The following is an 18,790-nucleotide window of genomic DNA, read 5'->3' as shown; positions in this document are numbered from 1 at the left end:
CAGTACTGCGTGAACAAGGTGAAGAGGTTCTTCGGACTAGTGGTTCTCAAACTTTTTAATTTCAAGGTTCATTGAGTTCCAGCTGTATATACTCTCAGGCTCAGTCCAGACCAATGATTTGTGATGCAACGAAACGAAACCATTGCTGAACGCTGCAGAGAAAAGTTGCAGCGGCCTGAATTACCCTGTAGCGGGTCGGCGCATGTCGGCTCATTGAGTCGCAAGTGATCCAACTTGTCTGTTGCAAATCATTGATCTGGTAACCCCTTCAGAGTCACAGACCTGTAAGTGTCCATTTGAAACCCCCTCAAGGAACCCTGAGGGTCCCTAGACCCCCACTTTGAGAACCACTGGAACTAGGAGACTCACACAGCAGCAAAGCCTTGACAACACAACAGGGGGTGTGGTGGGGTGGGTAGGAAGGGGGTCTGGAGAACACTAGTGGTCAGTTTGTGATTGACGGAGGTTGTGCAAGGGGTGGGTCGGTGGTGTTTGGTGGGAGGGGAGGCTTCAGCACAGGAGTAAGGTACAAAGACAGGGAACTATATACACATTAGTCTTTGTCTTATTATAATTTTTTCCCCCCGTCCATGACGTTTTGTTCAGAGTGTCATCTTACATCCTCATCTGTCCAGCTCGTCTCCTGGAGAGCTTTGACCTACAGGATAGGAGAAGATAGATACATGCATTGATGATGCGGGATGTGGCGCTTCTCCTATTGCTGATTATCCAGGGTTTCTGCAGGTTAACTGTAGCTAGTCAGATTTAAATTTCTTTAAATATTTAATGCTCTCAGAATAAAACTTTACTAACAACAAAAATCTCAGAAAAGCACACAACAATTACTCCAATTTAGGGTAAATTTCAGTCAGGAAACATTGCTGTAAACACGACAACTGCTGCTAATGTTAACTAGTTCGGTGGTTCTTCCATCTGACCACCTAAAACATGTATATTGATATATTATCAATAAAACCTTTGTGTTTTGTCAATTATTTGGCGTCAGTAAGTTACCTGATAGTTCCAGCAAGGAGAGGGTTAAAGGCATACAGCCAATCATGCATCTCTTTGTCAGTGTTGGCCTGAAGCAGGATTCCGCGATGTTCCGTACACACTGCAAATGTGTTCGGGGTCTATTAAATAAAGAAGAAAGAAGAAAAATAGGATTAATACCCGGAGAGTTAATTTAATAATTGCGACCGAAGGTCTATTTCTTTATCCTACGGTTTTGTAACCCATTTTTCACCCAGTGTCAATTGCCTAAGCTGTATTCCAAGGCACTACTCTCCCTCTGCTGGCCTAGGGAGAGCCCCGAACTGAGCTCCAATGCATGAGTGAGCAGGCCACTTCTTCACCTGACAGGGGGTCGTTTCCCCGGTAGGACGTAGCGCGTGGAAGGAATGTTTTATTCCAAACAGATCCTTTCCCTTCAATCAGGCGCCCAAACTTTTTTTTTTCTTTTTCCTTTGTATTGTGTTTTATGTATATGGGTATTAATGTTTCTATTTTCTAAAGTATCCACCTATAGCCACATTACCCTGACATGTTGTTGTTACTGTCTGTCATGCATGTGTGTATAGTGTATACAGTATGTATGTATATGTAAAAAAGTCTATTCTGTACATATGCAACAGAGATCCCCTGACCTAGGGTATGGGTGCTGATAATGCAGAGGAGAGAACACGCCCCCAAGCGCCCACAGCATCCCGGAGGGAATTGAACACGGGACCTGCTAGCTGTGTGCTACCAACTGCGCCACCTCAACCTGGGGGGGCAGCGGACTGACCTCATGCTTCCTTCTATGCATGAGGAGTCCAAGTTGCTTCTTTTCACCTGACAGGGGAGAGTTTCCCCGGCCGGACGTAGCACGTGGAAGGAACACGTTATTTCCGACCAGTTCCTTTCCCCTCCATGGTGCCCCGGCTGGCCAGGGGGAGGTAGTATAGAGACCAGGATTATTGCATGTTTTTTGTGAAAGTACAGGGGACATGGGGAGAACATGCAAACTCCACACAGAAAGGCCCTTTTGCCAACCCCGCCTCGAACCCAGGACCTTGTAGCTGTGAAGACAGCACTACCGGCTGTGCCACCGTGCTCCCATGAAGTACACTGCTGTATTGATACTTTTACTTAAATACACAATCAGAGTACTTCTTCGACCACTGCCATTTTTCCGGAAGCAACTCCATTGCCCACCTTCAGCATGGCCTGCTGGTCCTCGCTGTACTCCACGTGGGCGGTGGAGAGGTTGAGGATGGCTCTTTCCACTGTGTCCCTCTCTGAGTTGTAGATGTAGACGTAGGGTCGTCTCACCACCACGTAGCGCTTCACCCAGCCGTTGGTGTGCGGCTCCAGGAAGTGCAGGTATCCCTTCTTCGACACGATGGGGCTGCGGAGAGAAAAGAAGAGGAGAAGAGTGGGGTCAGAATGCTACCACAGGGGGTCAGAATGTTACCGTCGATGTCGGCGCATCTTATGAGCCGTACGTACGTCTCGATAACTGATTGAGCCACATAACACTCCACATAACTGAAGTGTCGCATATGTGTGTGAGTTGTGTGTGTGTGTGTGTGTATGTGTGTTTTCTCACCTGACTCGGATCTCCTGGATATCGGGGACATATTTTCGGATCCGAGGTTTGGTTTCAAGGGCTCCGTTGGAGGACTTCTTGGCCTCGCTGTCCTGCTGGGGTTCAGGGCAGGGGCTGGGGGCACGAGAGCGGGGTGTAGGGGGTCTGGGGTACAAAGGGACATTAGTTCGTTTTTTTCCACGTTGTGAGCTTGTATGTAGATTTGTTTTTCTCACTACTTTTGACATTTTGTATTCATTTATAATTTGGTGTCAAAATGAGGGCAACTTACCTGAGTTCAGTGTCATTATAGCAACCCTCAACCAGTGAGGGGCATGTCGAGGAGGGTATCATTGTGTTCAGGGCAGAAGATGAGGTGGAGTCCTTCAGTGATGTGACAGACATTTCTGAGAGCTGTAACACACAAACACACACACACACACACTCAGGTTCAAACTTTCTGGAAAGACTAGAGAAGGAAAGGTTTCGGGAAGGTGTCGGGGGTACTATACCTTGCTCTCGCTGGCGCTGACACACACATGGCTGTATTCTCTGGTGAAGGAGTGTGTGAGCAGACGGAGACACTAAAGGTACAGAAGACAGAGCTTTAACAGACATTTAACAATAATAACACACCCGTTTAACACACCCATAAATAGACATATCATAAGTACAGATGTATATGAAATGTATACAGATAATGCTGTTGCTGTCGGGCAGAAACTTTTGTTTTTGTTTTCATGAATGAATGCCCCATTTCGTTGTACAAGAGTGTTACACAAAAGTAGCTACAGGCTCACAACGTGTGGTAATGACTAAATTATAACTACATTGAATCCATTGTTTCTCCTTTCCTGAAATGTAACGGTTTTGGACATACAAGGTTTCCACCCGACTGACGAAACCCTAACGTAGAACATGATCGTGTAAAAACTGTTTTTCAACTAAAGTGATGTGATCACCTTGGTAGCTAACTCCCTCTGTCTGTCGGTGATGATTTCAGGGCTGAGGTCCTGGCTGCCGTCGGAGGGCTGAGGAGAATCGTTTCTCTCCTCCTCCACACTGGTCAGCATGGACTCCTGGCTCAACAGCAGTGTGGACTCTAGCTTCTCCCTAAGCAGGAGGTAATGTCTGGTCTTCTCCACCTGGGAGAATAGGGGGTTATGTTTAGGGCTAGAAGAGAGGGAGTTCCTTAGTGCATCAAACTATTTCAGGTCCTGTGCATCACAGAAGGACAAAAGCAATGAAGCACATGGAGCATCATAGACAGTGGTCAATAAAAATGAAATACAAATCTTCACATTCCTACATTACCAAATGCATGGTCTCTATTTTCACCATTTTTGAGGGCCCTCCTATATACAGGTTTAATGTAAAAACGCCATTGACAACGAAGAGAGGTTTAACGTTTGTTTTTAGTTCAATGTTTGTTTTAAAAACGCCATTGACAATGAAGGGAAAATGTACGTCATCTTGGTTGATATCATTGTCCTGGTTGTCTCACCTCTTGCAGGAGGCTCAGTTTCTCCAGATCCCACTGGTGGTCCAGGATGAGGCTGTCACTGCGAGGCCTCCAACCTGCCAGGTTCTCCTCGCCGCGAACGTAGGCCACAGAGGTGTCCAGCACCCGCCTGCGTCTCCTCTGCATACCTGGGATCAGGACAGGATGGCCAGAGGATGAGTATCTCAAATAGCCATAGTATCTTGAATGGGCAGTTCACCAATTTTGCAGATACCCGTTTTGTTGAAGTTGAGGACATAATAACCCATTTTGACCTGAGATCAGATTCTAAAAATGTCTTCTACATCCTGACAGTTTTCTGAAAGAGCTATGTTTCTATGTCAGTCGTCCTTCGATTTTTCAAAAATAGCAGACGCCACTTTTTGTGTTTTTCCTCCAACTCTGTGACACCACACACTGGAACAGTGGAACACTACGGCCTGTGATTCCTGTGGTTCCAGCCAGACGGGCAAGTCTGTGATTACGTCCTTAAGTTATCATTAAAACAGGATTTGGGTGCAAAATCGGTGAAGTGCCCCTTTCAAGTAGTAGTTCATCCAAATAATGACTTTATACAGCTTTTGTCCAAACACGTCATTGTCCACACACGTCTCAATATTTGCCATTGACAATGAAAGGAGAGATTAGGTCAAATGTCCGCCAAATATGACGTAAATTGGTACGATGACAAGAGCGCCCCCACTTCACACGGGTGTGATTATTTCAAATAGGCTACACACCGCATGAAGCCTTGGAAGATTCTTTTGTATTTGTCGCATTCCTAAGCCAGTAATTGGAAGACTCTTCTGGTATTCCTACTGGCATAGGAATGCAACAAAAACAAAAACATCTCAAAGGCTTCATGGGGTGTGTAATTGGGTTTGTCCTTTAATACATCGATTTCTACAAGCATCTTTTTTTAAATTTTTAATCTTGTTCCTACCTGGGCTTCCTGCATCTGCCAGGTGAGAAAGGCTGACCTCATATACTCCTGTCACACGGTTTCTGAAAGAAGAAGAACGTTTCCATAAATAAACCAGTGGTTCTCAAACTTAACCTCGCGTCAGGCTTTCCACCTCCGAGGAAAGCCTGGTCTGTGTTCCGAAATCGCTGTGTGAACCGGTCTGGAGAGGAGTGTAATTTACATCATGTTGTAGTCACTGATTTGTAGTCATCAGGCAGGAAACCACAAGGCGGAATAAGAAGTACCCATTCTTAGTACTGATTCCTCCTTGTGGTTTCCTGCCAGATGACTACAAATCATTGACTACAACATGACGAAAGTTACCATCCGCTCCTGACCGGATCATAAACCCGAAATGGAATGCTGCCCAGGCTATCTCAAACCCCAATCTACTCTGTAATGTCCTCAGTGTTCATTTAACTCTACACAACTGTAAACATTTCTACACACCTCTGAGTCATAGACCCCTAACACTAGGGCGGTGATACTTTGGGTGTCCCACGAGGGATGTGTTAAAACGACTGGATTAAGGTTGGTGAGGGATGTGTTAAAACGACTGGATTAAGGTTGGTGAGGGATGCATTAAAACGACTGGATAAAGGTTGGTGAGGGATGCGTTAAAACGACTGGATTAAGGTTGGTGAGGGATGCGTTAAAACGACTGGATTAAGGTTGGTGAGGGATGCGTTAAAACGACCGGATTAAGGTTGGTGGGGGATGCGTTAAAACGACCGGATTAAGGTTGGTGAGGGATGCGTTAAAACGACCAGATTAAGGTTAGTGAGGGATGCGTTAAAACGACCAGATTAAAGTTAGTGAGGGATGCGTTAAAACGACCGGATTAAGGTTGGTGAGGGATACGTTGCTCCCGTGCTTGCGGTTATGTTTAGGTTAGAGTTAGAGATAGGGTTAGTAATGGTCGATCTAACCTGGAGGTCGAACCAATGACATGTTACAATGGGGCCAGGATTGGGCTGAAACCTTGCCCCTTCTTAGTCTTAGAGTCCATTATGTCAATCATCTATGACATATCTATAGTATGATATAACACATTTGGACACGGTTTCAGCCTGATCCAATAGCCATTGACTTTAAAAACATAATACACATGGAGCACCCGCTGGCCAAGTGGTCCAGGCGCATGCCACATAATGAATAAGCTCTGGCCTGAGTCTCGTTCATGACGACCTTTGCTGCATGTCTCTCCCCCTCTCTCTCCCTCTTTCCTGTACGTCTTCACTGTAACTATCAATAAAGGCACAAAAGCCTAAAACAAATCTGTTGTGTGAAATTCAGAGAAGAAATTTGGAGCTGATGGGTCCAGTGGTTTGTGGGATTAGGCACGGAAAGGCAGGGCGAAAACATAATTTAGCCCCATCTCAGTTACAGAGAGAGAAACATGCAGTAGAACACAAAATGTTATAAAAAAAAATCTTCAGGATTGGAAACGTCAAACTCACCCCTCTGCTCCCCGCAGGCTTCCGGTACCAAAGAGGTTGCGGATGGAACGCGAGGCGGTGAGCTTAGCATCTCGGGAGTAAAACACCATGCAGACATCTTTGGTTATAACTGCCGGCTGTGTGCACTTCTCCATCTGCAAGTGATGAATACAAAAAGCGAGGATTATTTAACACCTTCATGTGCCCCCCACCAACAAAAAAAGGAGCTCAGCCCCTTGCCTCCTCCGCCCTATCTGTGAGCATGTTACCTCTAGGTAGGCCGAGAGGGTCATGTAGATCTTCTCCCCGCCTGGAGTGACACGGTTCAGCAGCAGGGAGTTGTGCATGGAGCTGTCCCACGCCGCCTCAAAGCGGTAGAAGGTCCTGGAGTTGTCCAATGAGGGAGCAGGCATGAAGCACATTCAATTAAAAGAAAAAAATACTCGGATAAAGCCAGATAAGGGATTTGAACACCTAGACTCGGCGGTGTGGGCAAGTACTTTACCACTGCACCACCCGAGCACCATTAATAGACCTTTTATAATCAACTAAATTGATTAGTCGAATCAACCACTTAATCCTGTATTATACTTTATTGTACAAAAACTGGGAAAATAGCCAATCTACAATCTCACAACACATGTTGTAAGATGTATAATAAGATAAGTTAGCGATTGTCATTAGAGTCAACTTAGGCAGCCATACTGTACAGTAGTGGTTCTCCTTAATGCTGGGTTTTAAATAAAATCAATGAAAGCTCTCAGATTGGTGTCCCAGAGATAAACATTGTATCAAAGGGTCCGACATTAGTCCGACAACACCGTCGCTCCCGACATGCGTTGCCGGTTACAAATCACCCGTGGCTCCCGACATGCATTGCCGGTTACAAATCACCCGTGGCGTCCAAGTGCGTTTAGGGTTAGTGTGGTTAGTGTTTGCGTAGGGTGTCAGACTAATGACTGTCGGACTCTAGGTATATCGGAACAAAATGAATGCCTGCACCCTGTATCAAATGGGGATCTGTGGCCTAATGCATGTCAAACTGTGGGTCCCACAAATTAAAACGGTTGAGAATCACTGCTGTACAGTATGTTAAACATGTGGCATACATTCCTGAAATTGTCAGTGTGACAAAAGAGGTGACGATGAAATGTTCGGCATGCAACAGATCACTCTAGAGCAGTGATTTTGAAAGTGGGGTGCATGGACACAACACCACAGGAAACAGTGAGAAGAGATGAGTTGAGTTGACTTTAGTAGAAGACAAAAGGGAGATGAGACACCGAGTGATATAGGGTTAACCTATGGTCAACTCCCAAGGAAATACTATGACAAGGAAGAACTCGGCAAAAGAATAAAATAAGTGAGCTGTGGGAAGGAAGTGTGTTGTGGTTGTGAGCTTTGTGGCTGGGACGGTTCAGTTTATTTTTGGATCGGTCATTCATAAAGGCCAAGGGCCATTCAAACCAAACACGACAACTACTGTATAACTGTAATTATAATTATGTGAGCACCCACACTGGAGAACGAAAACAATCTGTTAACAGTGGCTAGAACACCAATAACGCAGTCCAGCTGTGTCAGAGCCCACACTGAGGGAGAGAAAGGTTGGTGAGCGTTCATAAAAGTGATCCAAACAATATCGTTACGCCTACCGTTGTCATCATAGTTCGATTAGAACCATTTAAAAAACATTTATAGTTATCCTTATCCTCATATATACCGTGCTTGGTTGAAACAGCGTTCAACTCTCCTTTCTTTTCCACATACACCTACAGTAGCTAGACACACAATGCACCTTTCTGGCACTTCTCTCTCTTCTCGCTCACTGCATTCATTGATAGACACATGTTTTTTCCCCCCCGAACGAGCAATCACACCCTGAAACCAGCTCTGGCCTTACATCTGAGTCTGACATGAAAAATAAGGATAATCATGCAGCGAATATGAAAGGAACCTCATGTTTCTGTAAGTCATAAAAAAAAGAGTGCTCATGAGGTTCAGATGTTGAAGCCTGCTGGCCTTGGACTGAAGTGACCTTGTGGGAAAGCAAACAATGTGCTGCCCAGAGGGAGGCGGACGGTAAGGCACTACTTCTCAACGTGGGGTCTAAGGACCACCAGGGTTCCAAATGGGCCCTAACGGGTGTGTAACTCTGAGAGTGTACAAATGGAACCAAATGGATACATCATTTTACAGTGTAGATCGGGGTCAGAGATAAAACTGTGGGTGCTTGAAATAAAGTAAAAAGAAAAGATAAACTATAAACCCCAATCTACACTGAACACTCAGTGTTCATTTAAACGTGTACAAATGTGGACACTGAATACCGAAAGTGTAATATTGACTAGAATATTACAGTATTTGTTTTTCCTTCATATCCTGCTTTTCCTTTGACAGAATGTGCATTTGTGCACTTTCAGAGTTACAGACCCGCTAAGGGTCCATTTAGACCACTGGTGGTCCCCAGGCCCCACGTTGAGAACAAGTGTGGTAACTGCGGTAAGGAGGTACTGACTGGAACCCATAGTGAAGGCAGCTCAGGGCTGCTCCGTGGCAGAGTGACCTGTAACAGGGGAAACTTCAGTCTCTGCTTTTCAACGAGGTGCTTTACACATGCACACACATGACCCGGGCACACATGTGCGTACACACACACACACACACACACACACACACACACACACACGCACACACACACACACACACACACACACACACACACACACACACACACACACACACACACACACTCGGCAGCAGAGGCCTGTTCGCTCACACTACACTAGGAAGCAATTTTTTCCCCCTTTCCCCACACTTACATGATTCTCCTCTTTTCTTTTTATGAGCTCCTTTTAAAGTGTAAAAGCCAGGTTTGAAGTCATGCTTGCTGGCAGAGCATGTGAGGAAACAATTGTTTCTGCCGTTTGGCCCCGTTTCACCGAGGCATAAATGAGATTTAAAAATGTTCACAGCATAGCAGCAGGTTTAGGGTTTAGGGAAAATGCTACTGCTGAGGTAATGGTTTCATGGATTACATTTTAATGTTTGGGACTATAGGGACACTTTGCCAGCGACGGTACTGTAAATGACGCGTTTTCTCAGAACATCACTTGAGTTAATAGCGGACAACTGGTGTTCCTGTTCCCCAGAGATGTTCCAGATATCTGTGATGGGAAGAACATTGTGTCATGGGCCCATGGGAGGGGAGAAACCAATCACTGGACCTTGGCTGACATGAAAAATCAATTACATTAGAGATTGCAGGGAAATATCAATGTCACTTTGCCTGGACAATCATCTTTTAATGTTTTAGAATGGTAGAATAACTTACACATTTCATCTTTTCCTACTCAAAATTGGTAGAGTTTTTTTTCTTTTTAGATTTCAGGATGAATTAATGCTTTGGCTAAAGGCAAGGTGCGCAGCGCCTCTGTCCCCTTGTGTCAAATAAACTAAAGATACATTGTGAAGAACGAACCACCACTGCCCTCTAGTGGGAAGGGAAGCAGTGCTCATTCCTTAACTCAGGCAGCTATTACTCTAAAAACAATTCTTGTTTTAAGATATTTTACTGTATACATTTCTCTATGACGTTGTTAATGTAGTATTAGAGTACTTATAATAAAGTAATACATGTATTCCCTCTGTGCGTAAATTAACATATGTGAAAACTCGGGCAGAATATTGAATAAGGTGTTAGCCAGTAGGAATGGTGAAGAGATCCCAACATTTAATCTGTGCTATAGGGCTGGGCAATATGACTTGAAATCAATTATTTGAAACTTCTGCCTCGATTACGATTCATGAACTTTAAAAATATATATATCTATTTTCGAACTATAAGTTCACAACGTGCCACGATACAACACGTTGTCAGCTTGTAGACCAGCTTTTTTGTCTCCACAGCACCATTGTATGACAAAGTACTCTATATTACAGGGCTTAATCAGACTAATCAATTTAGTATTTAGTTATTAAAAAATATATTTTGATTTTTTCTACATGAGAAATTTTGAAACATTATCACAAAGAATCCTGTTTCTCGATTATTCAATGAATTGACATGGTTCCAGATTAAATCGGTTACACATTAAAAAAAATCGGTATATATATTTAATTGCCCAGTCCTAGTCTGTGTTATGGATAGACCCGTCAGCAGCTACTGATGAGCGTGATACTGGCCCAGCGACACCTCCAGTAGTGACACAGCCCAACATACTCCACTGTCACCAAGTAAAGCCACCATGCAGTACCTGTCTAGTACCTCAGCCTCAAGCCCTCACAACAACAACAACAACAACAACAAACACTCAAACACACATCCAGCTCAGTAGGAGGGGAGGGGGTGGGAGGGGCATGCGTAACGACATCCCACTCTCCTGGCGAGGAGGAGGAAACAGACAGACGGACAGACAAGCGAGAGAATAGCAGCATCCCAACGGAAGTGAAAAGTACAAGGCGATGAGGAGAAAAAAGCATCAGGGGGTTTACAGAGAATGAGTGACAGGGTACAGGGCACACTGAATATGAAATGAGAATGTGTCTAAATCAACAGAATCGGAGCAAAGGAGAAATAATAATATACCTAGGCATGTCCGAATCAAGAAACTGTCTGCAAAAACACAAAACAACATTCCGTTAGTGGACTGGAGGGAGGAAAAGAACGTCAGCAATCCGCATCTGTTATGATAGTAGGCTATCTGACTCTGGGTTAAAATGTAATTATTAGGCTTTATTTTAAAGAGGGGAAGGTTAGAAGCAAAACAGCATAATTAAAGCAATGACATAATAACAGCAGGTCACAAAATTAAATGTAAATGAAAAACAAACAAAAAATAGGAACAAGGGGGAACTTAATAAAAGCAGGGTTAGCTTTCCTTTCCATACACTACTGTGAATGATTCCTGAAAATACTGTGATTCCCTTTTGCAAAAGAGCAACACACATAACAAGTAATAAAATGTAATATGTTATTAAAACCTAAGATTCATTCAATGTAAAATGCTAAAACAATGCATTGCAATGCAGTAAATGCATTCATGGTGCCAGTGTATTATGATCATGTTAATGATACGTGGCTATTCTAGGTAAGGTTAATATTAGTAACATACAGTATGCCAGTGTACTGTGAATGGTGGTTTAGAAATGAGCTATACTATATGTAAACTTAATAATGTATTACATATTTATTATTTACAGTATTATAAAGCAAAATCCTACAGGCACTTCTCATTAGGGTGATGATTATGTCCTATTCATGCTCAATGGGACCTCATATACAGTACTGCAGTTGATACGTTTATAATACTACTTGCACTTATATTCACTATTTATTAGGATAAATCAAATGAAACATGCATTTGTTGGTTATATACTGCACAGTAATGAAGTCCAGTTCAGGATATAATGATGTGCAACTACTACAAAGCATGCAGTGAGTCAGTGTGTGGCATGGTGCTGGTCAGTCCATGGCTTAGTAGGGTTAATCAGGTGAAGTGTGTGGCATGGTGCTGGTCAGTCCATTGCCTAGTAGGGTTAATCAGGTGAAGTGTGTGGCATGGTGCTGGTCAGTCCATTGCCTAGTAGGGTTAATCAGGTGAAGTGTGTGGCATGGTGCTGGTCAGTCCATTGCTTAGTAGGGTTAATCAGGTGAAGTGTGTGGCATGGTGCTGGTCAGTCCATTGCTTAGTAGGGTTAATCAGGTGAAGTGTGTGGCATGGTGCTGGTCAGTCCATGGTGTAGTGGGGTTAATCAGGTGAAGTGTGTGGCATGGTGCTGGTCAGTCCATTGCTTAGTAGGGTTAATCAGGTGAAGTGTGTGGCATGGTGCTGGTCAGTCCATTGCTTAGTAGGGTTAATCAGGTGAAGTGTGTGGCATGGTGCTGGTCAGTCCATTGCCTAGTAGGGTTAATCAGGTGAAGTGTGTGGCATGGTGCTGGTCAGTCCATGGCTTAGTAGGGTTAATCAGGTGAAGTGTGTGGCATGGTGCTGGTCAGTCCATGGCTTAGTAGGGTTAATCAGGTGAAGTGTGTGGCATGGTGCTGGTCAGTCCATGGCTTAGTAGGGTTAATCAGGTGAAGTGTGTGGCATGGTGCTGGTCAGTCCATTGCTTAGTAGGGTTAATCAGGTGAAGTGTGTGGCATGGTGCTGGTCAGTCCATTGCCTAGTAGGGTTAATCAGGCTGCTGAGTTGGTGAACAGGATGAGATGCAACAGGAAGGTGCAGTGACATTTAAACACCCAAAGCACAGGAGGGTCCAAACAGCCAGTATAAGGGTATAGCATCTTAACAAACAATTAAACAACCTTTAAGTACAAAGACTTATGACAATACTCAGCTGAAGTATTCTAATTCACAGGGGCTTTGATCTTGGTCGTCTCACATATGCCGTCTTAACCTCTCTCGACAGATCAAAGTATGTAGATTACATTTTAGCAAAGCAGCTAATGTTTCGGTGATGAGGGATGGGTCATTAAAAGATGGTTAAGCCAAAGTAATAAACATGAAAAAAATTAATTGGCTATGGTTTGTTATATATAACGTTCAATAGGCGCTTCATTCTGGGCATGCAATCTTCTGACCCATACATACTGTAGCTGTTTTCACTAAGCCATGCATCTGCATGGGTGCCACGGTCCAGTGCAGGAGCTGTCACTCAGAGAAATGCTAGGGTGGGGTTTCTGTGACCGCTGAATGATTTAGCACGGCATGCTCTCTTTCAAATTCAGCACAGCTGCTGTAGGCGTAGATAGAATGACCAAACGCCATCGCTGCTTTGAATTCCGTCTAGCAACCGGATAAATTCAAAAGCAATAGGAAGGTCACCATACAGAGTGTCCTTCAGTTGTAGCTCACTGTTTCCTAGCAGTACGTACCTGTCATCTTGCGTGGGCCTGACATACCCGACAGAGTGGATGTTTAGAGACAAGATGTTGGGGTCGATGATCGTCTCGTCAGCCTCCGGGGTGCTGCGGAGACGCCCTGCCAAAAGGACAAGACCTCGATGAGGAGACCTCCCAACAGAGCTTTTAGATGGTTTTTATTAATATTTTTGGGGCTTTTTCTGCTGTTATTGATAGACAGTAGACTGACAGGAAATGGGGAGTGACACGAAGCAAAGAGTCAAACCCACGACAAATGTCAGGCGGCATTAGCAGCCTATTCCCCTGACGGCTACACAAGCCGTCCGAGCCCCAACAGAGCTTTTAACCTTTACAGCTATACCACTGCATGGAACCTCGTTTTTCATGGAAAATAATCAAAACAACGACATACCCACGACGAGCTCGCGGACATCCTTCCATTCGATGTCACCTCCTGACTCATGTACAATAGTGACAGCGATTCTTCTCTGGAGGCCCTATGGAGTGTGATAGATAGATGGATGGATGGGGATCAACTGAGAGCATTGCATTATATTGTTTTAGTCAAGCAGCAGTCCACTCACAGTGTTTGTCTGCCTACCTGGTGCAGTAGAAATGTGCCATGGCAGGGCATGCCTGCCCTGTGGTCCACTGCTGCAGGGATATAGCTGTGGAAGGACACACACACACACACACACACACACATCTCTCATTGATCACACGCCCAGTGAATTTATGAACGTTATCCATATCCTCCTGAGACAACATGTAATGTGATAGCGGTTCATGAAATATTCAATTTAATGGAGAAAACTACTCTTAAGCCAATCGATTCCAAACATCTGCTTAATGAACTGTGCCATCGGATGAGCGATATATTAATCCTTTCCCTGGATTTAGCTAGGGGGTGACATGGGATACTCACTCCCCATTGGCCTCCAGCTCGCAGATCTCGAAGAGGACCATGAGGTCGTACTTGCAGTGGCACGGACCAGCCGAGGGGCGGGTCAACGTTGTTAGCTTGGTGGCGGGTACTGGGTTTCAGAAGGAGACGGAAATGGTTAGATGTCAAGATATACAGTATGGTTGAGGAAAGTACTACAGACTATAGGCCACTGGTTCTCAAAGCGGGGTCCAGGGACCCCAGGGGTCCTTGAGGGGGTTCCAGGGGGTCCCAAGCTAAATTATTGATAATTAGGAACCAAATTAATCCTTGAGATTTTGTAACTCAGAGTGTACAGTTGGTTCCATTTGTACACTCTCAGAGTTATAGGGGGTCATTGAAAGTAAATAGTTTGAGAACCACTGCTATAGGCTACTGGCTGGCTAGAACAGTGGGAAGGTTGAGACCAGCTCTGGCCAGACAAAGGACAGAGAAAAGGCAGAAGACCAGAGAGATGAAGGGAGAGAGGAAGCACTCAGACCTGTGGAAGGAGGAACTCTCTATCAGCTGGTTTAACATCAGTCAAAGGAAAATACCATGCAGGTTGATACAGCATACGTCACTGTTTCTTGCAGAAATAGGCTTATGATTTCTGTTTAAAATGAAATACACCATGGAATTCTTCAATATGTGTAAAAGTCCACGTGTGAATTTTGGTTGATTTATTTTCTCTCCCCCCCTTATTCTATACGAGGGTTTCAGGGTTGTTTTGATACAACAGTGGAGTTGAAGGAATGGTATTTCCCTTGAATATCTTCACAGTTTGCACAGTAACAGCACGGTTATGCTATGGAGATACTAGTTCTCAACCTAGAGTCTGGGGACCCCTAGATGACCTTGAGTGGGTTCCAGGGGGTCCACAGCTAACTGAACAATAGATAGGAACCAATTGGACCTATATGGGTCTGACTGTGACTCCAAATTGTTCCATTTCTACAGTCACAGAGTTAAATAAATGAACACTTTTTTACAGTTCATGTAGATTGAGGTCCTGACCTAGAGATACCATTGCTCTACAGGAGTCAAAGTGAGAGTCAGTGTGACTGAGACAAAAACACTCCCATGTAGACATGGCGCTAAGGCTGTGTCCAGCCAGTCCACCAAAGCGTTTCTTTCCAGCTCTAAACGCCAAGGTGCTCACCCAAAAAAACACTTCCAAACACCCCAGCTGAGAATACTTAAACTCTCAGCAGGCAGATAAAAAATAAGCTACCACATGAACGCATGTGTGGCGTAAACACATGGCGCTCCCATTGAAAACAATTGAAAACATACGCTGTGTTCAGGAAAAAGAGCTTTGGTGGACATGGCCCCTGTACTACATAATATTCATTGTGACCACTAGCAGAAAAACCAGGTGGAACTGCAGGGAAACTTAACCACACAAGTAGGAGTGGGCACACAAGTACACAAGAGAACCAATCCAACATTAGAATCCCCCAAAGCCAAGCTTCTTCTTTTTATATCAGCTTCCATCTGGAATAGATCCATCACATTTCTGATCTACATTGGTCAGTAAGTGAAATTTACAGATATTAAAATTTAAATTAAAAGGTTTGAGAACCACTGTCCTTGGCGCTCTCTGACTTGCACAGTCTAATATAAAAAGAGCTTTCTGTTGTGGGGGGATTCGTGTGGATTTAGCCATAGTCAACCAACCCGGCTTCTGGGCTTTAATAACGGAACAGATAGAGAGGGGCGGAGCCGTGAGCTGTGCCTGCTCCTCCAGGAAGGAGGCGGCCAGGCCAGCGGCAGACAGGGCGTGGCCTGACAGCGAGTCCACCAGTGCCCCGTTGAACACGTCCGGGACCAGGTACCGGATCAGATCCAGTGCTTTGTCCTGCTCCGGCAGGTTGTCAGAGTCCGCTGATTCACAGCCAACAACATGAAGTTATGATGACGTGGACTTACAGACACACATGACATGACTTAGACTTAGATTTATACCCGTTGCGAGCCAGTGTAGCACGCAGAAAATTGAAGGGCTATAAATCAGCTATTTTCTAGATCAGCTTGATGTGGTTTCCAACCTTCTTTGGATCAGGGCCCACTTGAAAATCTTACAGGGGATGGCGGCCCATCCATCTGACCACTTAACATGGCAGCCATTAAGCCGTTAAGAGTTAAGTGGTCAGATCGGTGAGCCCTGTGCATTATTATTAGAATATTAGACTACACTCTAAGACACAGGTTAGGAATCACTGTTCTAGATAGGCTGTATATTCTAGATTTTGGTGTAAGACACTGGCACGGAAACAAAGTATAAATTATTTTAATTACAGACACATGGCTACAAACAACTCACCGTGGCATGCAAGGCAAAGGTGAAAACCTGTCCTGAAGTGCTACTACAGAATAAGCATGGAGCATCATTTTTTACAACTAATGGGATTTTGTTCACTCTGCTAATGTTAATATATTTACCAGGTTTTGACAGGGGCATCACTTTTGGGAATTGTCTTCTGCAGGGACGTAGGGGGCTGTTTGGACAAACAACATTGAAGCAACATGTCATCAAAACGTTACAAGTAGGGCATTCATTTATGAAAAAACTAAACATAAAAAGGTTACATCTGGAGATACAAGGTTTCTGCCCGACAGCAATGACATCCTGGATATCCCAGCCGTACTCGTACCTCATGACGTCTTTACAGAGCGGAAGGAAGGGCTGTTTCTGGTAGTGACCAAACACCTCGAACACAATGGGCTGGGTCCTGATGTACTCAACGAAGGATTTAGTGACTTCCACAGCGATCTAGGAAACCAAGGAAGGAAGGAGTGGTTCAAGAACTGCCAATTTCCGCACACTGTGTATTATATGAATGTAGTTTAATGTAGTTTAGTAGAGCTTACATTCTGCACATGGTAGAAGCCGAGAGGCGGGCCACGGCCTGTGTTTTTCAAGGGTTCGGTGGAGAAGGCTTCATCGTGGCGGTGGATGAAACTAAATTCAGAGAAAGAGAGATGACTTAAAATAATGACCACATAAAGAATTAATGTAGCATCACAATGGTCAATGACAATATATAGGGACATATACTGTAGTTAGTGTTATCAGGTTCAGGTTCATTTATTTGTTTGTCCCCGTGGGGCGATTTGGTTTACAGCAAGGTATTTAGTGATGTGTAAATCTCAATTTAGTCAACTAGTGTAATTGTTATAGTGGTGCAATTGGCACCTACTTACTTGAACTGGCAGAATATGTCTGCGTATTCTGCAGAGATGCTGGATGCCTGCAGCACAGTGACTCTGAAGGTGAAAACATTGCCGATCCTCAGGTGCTCAATGGCGCCATCTAGAGGACCTTCCAAACTAGCCTTCTCTGCCTCTTCTGCACCAGCTGTGAGGGATTAGAGGGGTTAAAAACAGATACTACACAATACAAAACCTGTACATGCTCGCACAAATGCTCACACTCGTAGGTAGCCACTAGGAATGGACGATTAACCGACATTATATCAAAACCGACATTTAATTAGTACCAATAACTGATTTAATCTTGCTCATGTAGGTTAATCAAATAATTGAGAAGCAGGTTTTATATATAATATTTAATCAAATAAATCGATTAGTCTGATTAAGCACAATCTTTAAGCTCACATCGCGACGTGTTGTGAGCTTGTAGATCTCCTATTTTCAATATTCCCTGTTAAATAATCGCTCAGTAATCGCAATCAAGGCTAAAAGTTTGTGAGATCCTGGAGAATTGTTTTTTAAGTGCACTGTAATTCATTCCAGGTAAAGGGATCGCTAAAACCCAAGGCTGTTTTACCTAGCTTTGGGAACCAATAATGGGTACACATTACACAATTGTACACCATTAAATAACAATACCCCACATATTAAAACGAGCCCAAGATACACACAGAATAAAGTTACCCGCACATGTGTTGTTGTTAACCTCATCGGCCGATGGTCCCATCTCTGCGTTCTGCCCCTCGCCCTCCACGAAGCGAAGCTCCTCCTGAGACACGCCTGTACGGGACATGCCAACGGGGGACGACTCTGCCTGGAACTGGAAGGTCAAAGTGCCATGGAACGTTTGTAAAGGTAGGCCAAGTTAGTGTGCAGGGTTTCGGCTCGTTTAGGCAAGTTAGATTCAAGACCTTTTAGGACCTTTTAATGCCACTCTTTTGTAATATACATGTACTTTACTTGAGTATTTGTATTTTGGATGCTTGACTTTCACTCCACTACATTTCAAAGACTGACATTGTAATTTTGACTCCACTATATATTTGACAAACAGAAAAACAGCAGTATAGCAATTAATTGAGAAATAAAATAATACAATCTCCAGTACTCAAGTGCAAGTTTGATTTAGCAACTACACCACTTGTAGTTGACTTTGTCCATCACTGCCCCCTCACCTTCTCAAACTGCTGGTCCTCGAATGTGATCTTGGCCGTGCCCGACTGCCTGACCCCAGAGCCGTAGTCTGGTGCCTCCTCATCGGCTGGAGGGAAACACAAAGCACCTTCACTTCACTTCCTCAAGAAGTAACACACA

At 44.2% G+C, this 18,790-nt stretch overlaps 1 protein-coding gene across 1 annotated transcript in view; it reads right to left on the bottom strand.

Moving 5' to 3' along the window:
* Positions 1-609: 609 nt before the first annotated feature.
* The window catches only part of kif1aa (kinesin family member 1Aa), a 56,973-nt gene continuing 38,792 nt past the window's right edge, over positions 610-18,790 (bottom strand). The window contains exons 27-48 of the mRNA XM_080769876.1: positions 18,652-18,737; positions 18,167-18,296; positions 17,468-17,621; positions 17,135-17,225; positions 16,918-17,036; positions 16,706-16,761; positions 14,264-14,372; positions 13,940-14,006; positions 13,751-13,835; positions 13,351-13,456; positions 7,776-7,799; positions 6,743-6,857; positions 6,495-6,628; positions 5,014-5,075; positions 4,074-4,219; positions 3,532-3,714; positions 3,082-3,153; positions 2,862-2,983; positions 2,591-2,734; positions 2,197-2,389; positions 1,015-1,133; positions 610-658 (exon numbers count right to left, since the gene is read on the bottom strand). Of these exons, the coding sequence (XP_080626002.1) occupies positions 616-658; positions 1,015-1,133; positions 2,197-2,389; positions 2,591-2,734; positions 2,862-2,983; positions 3,082-3,153; positions 3,532-3,714; positions 4,074-4,219; positions 5,014-5,075; positions 6,495-6,628; positions 6,743-6,857; positions 7,776-7,799; positions 13,351-13,456; positions 13,751-13,835; positions 13,940-14,006; positions 14,264-14,372; positions 16,706-16,761; positions 16,918-17,036; positions 17,135-17,225; positions 17,468-17,621; positions 18,167-18,296; positions 18,652-18,737 (2,360 nt within the window). The 3' untranslated portion in view covers positions 610-615. The remainder of the gene's footprint in view (positions 659-1,014; positions 1,134-2,196; positions 2,390-2,590; positions 2,735-2,861; positions 2,984-3,081; positions 3,154-3,531; positions 3,715-4,073; positions 4,220-5,013; positions 5,076-6,494; positions 6,629-6,742; positions 6,858-7,775; positions 7,800-13,350; positions 13,457-13,750; positions 13,836-13,939; positions 14,007-14,263; positions 14,373-16,705; positions 16,762-16,917; positions 17,037-17,134; positions 17,226-17,467; positions 17,622-18,166; positions 18,297-18,651; positions 18,738-18,790) is intronic.

Source organism: Protomyctophum bolini (assembly GCF_963924005.1).
Source record: "Protomyctophum bolini genome assembly, chromosome: 8".
Classification (NCBI taxonomy): domain Eukaryota; kingdom Metazoa; phylum Chordata; class Actinopteri; order Myctophiformes; family Myctophidae; genus Protomyctophum; species Protomyctophum bolini.
The sequence above is the reverse complement of the archived record's forward strand: the minus strand, read 5'-3'. Positions and strand labels throughout refer to the sequence as shown.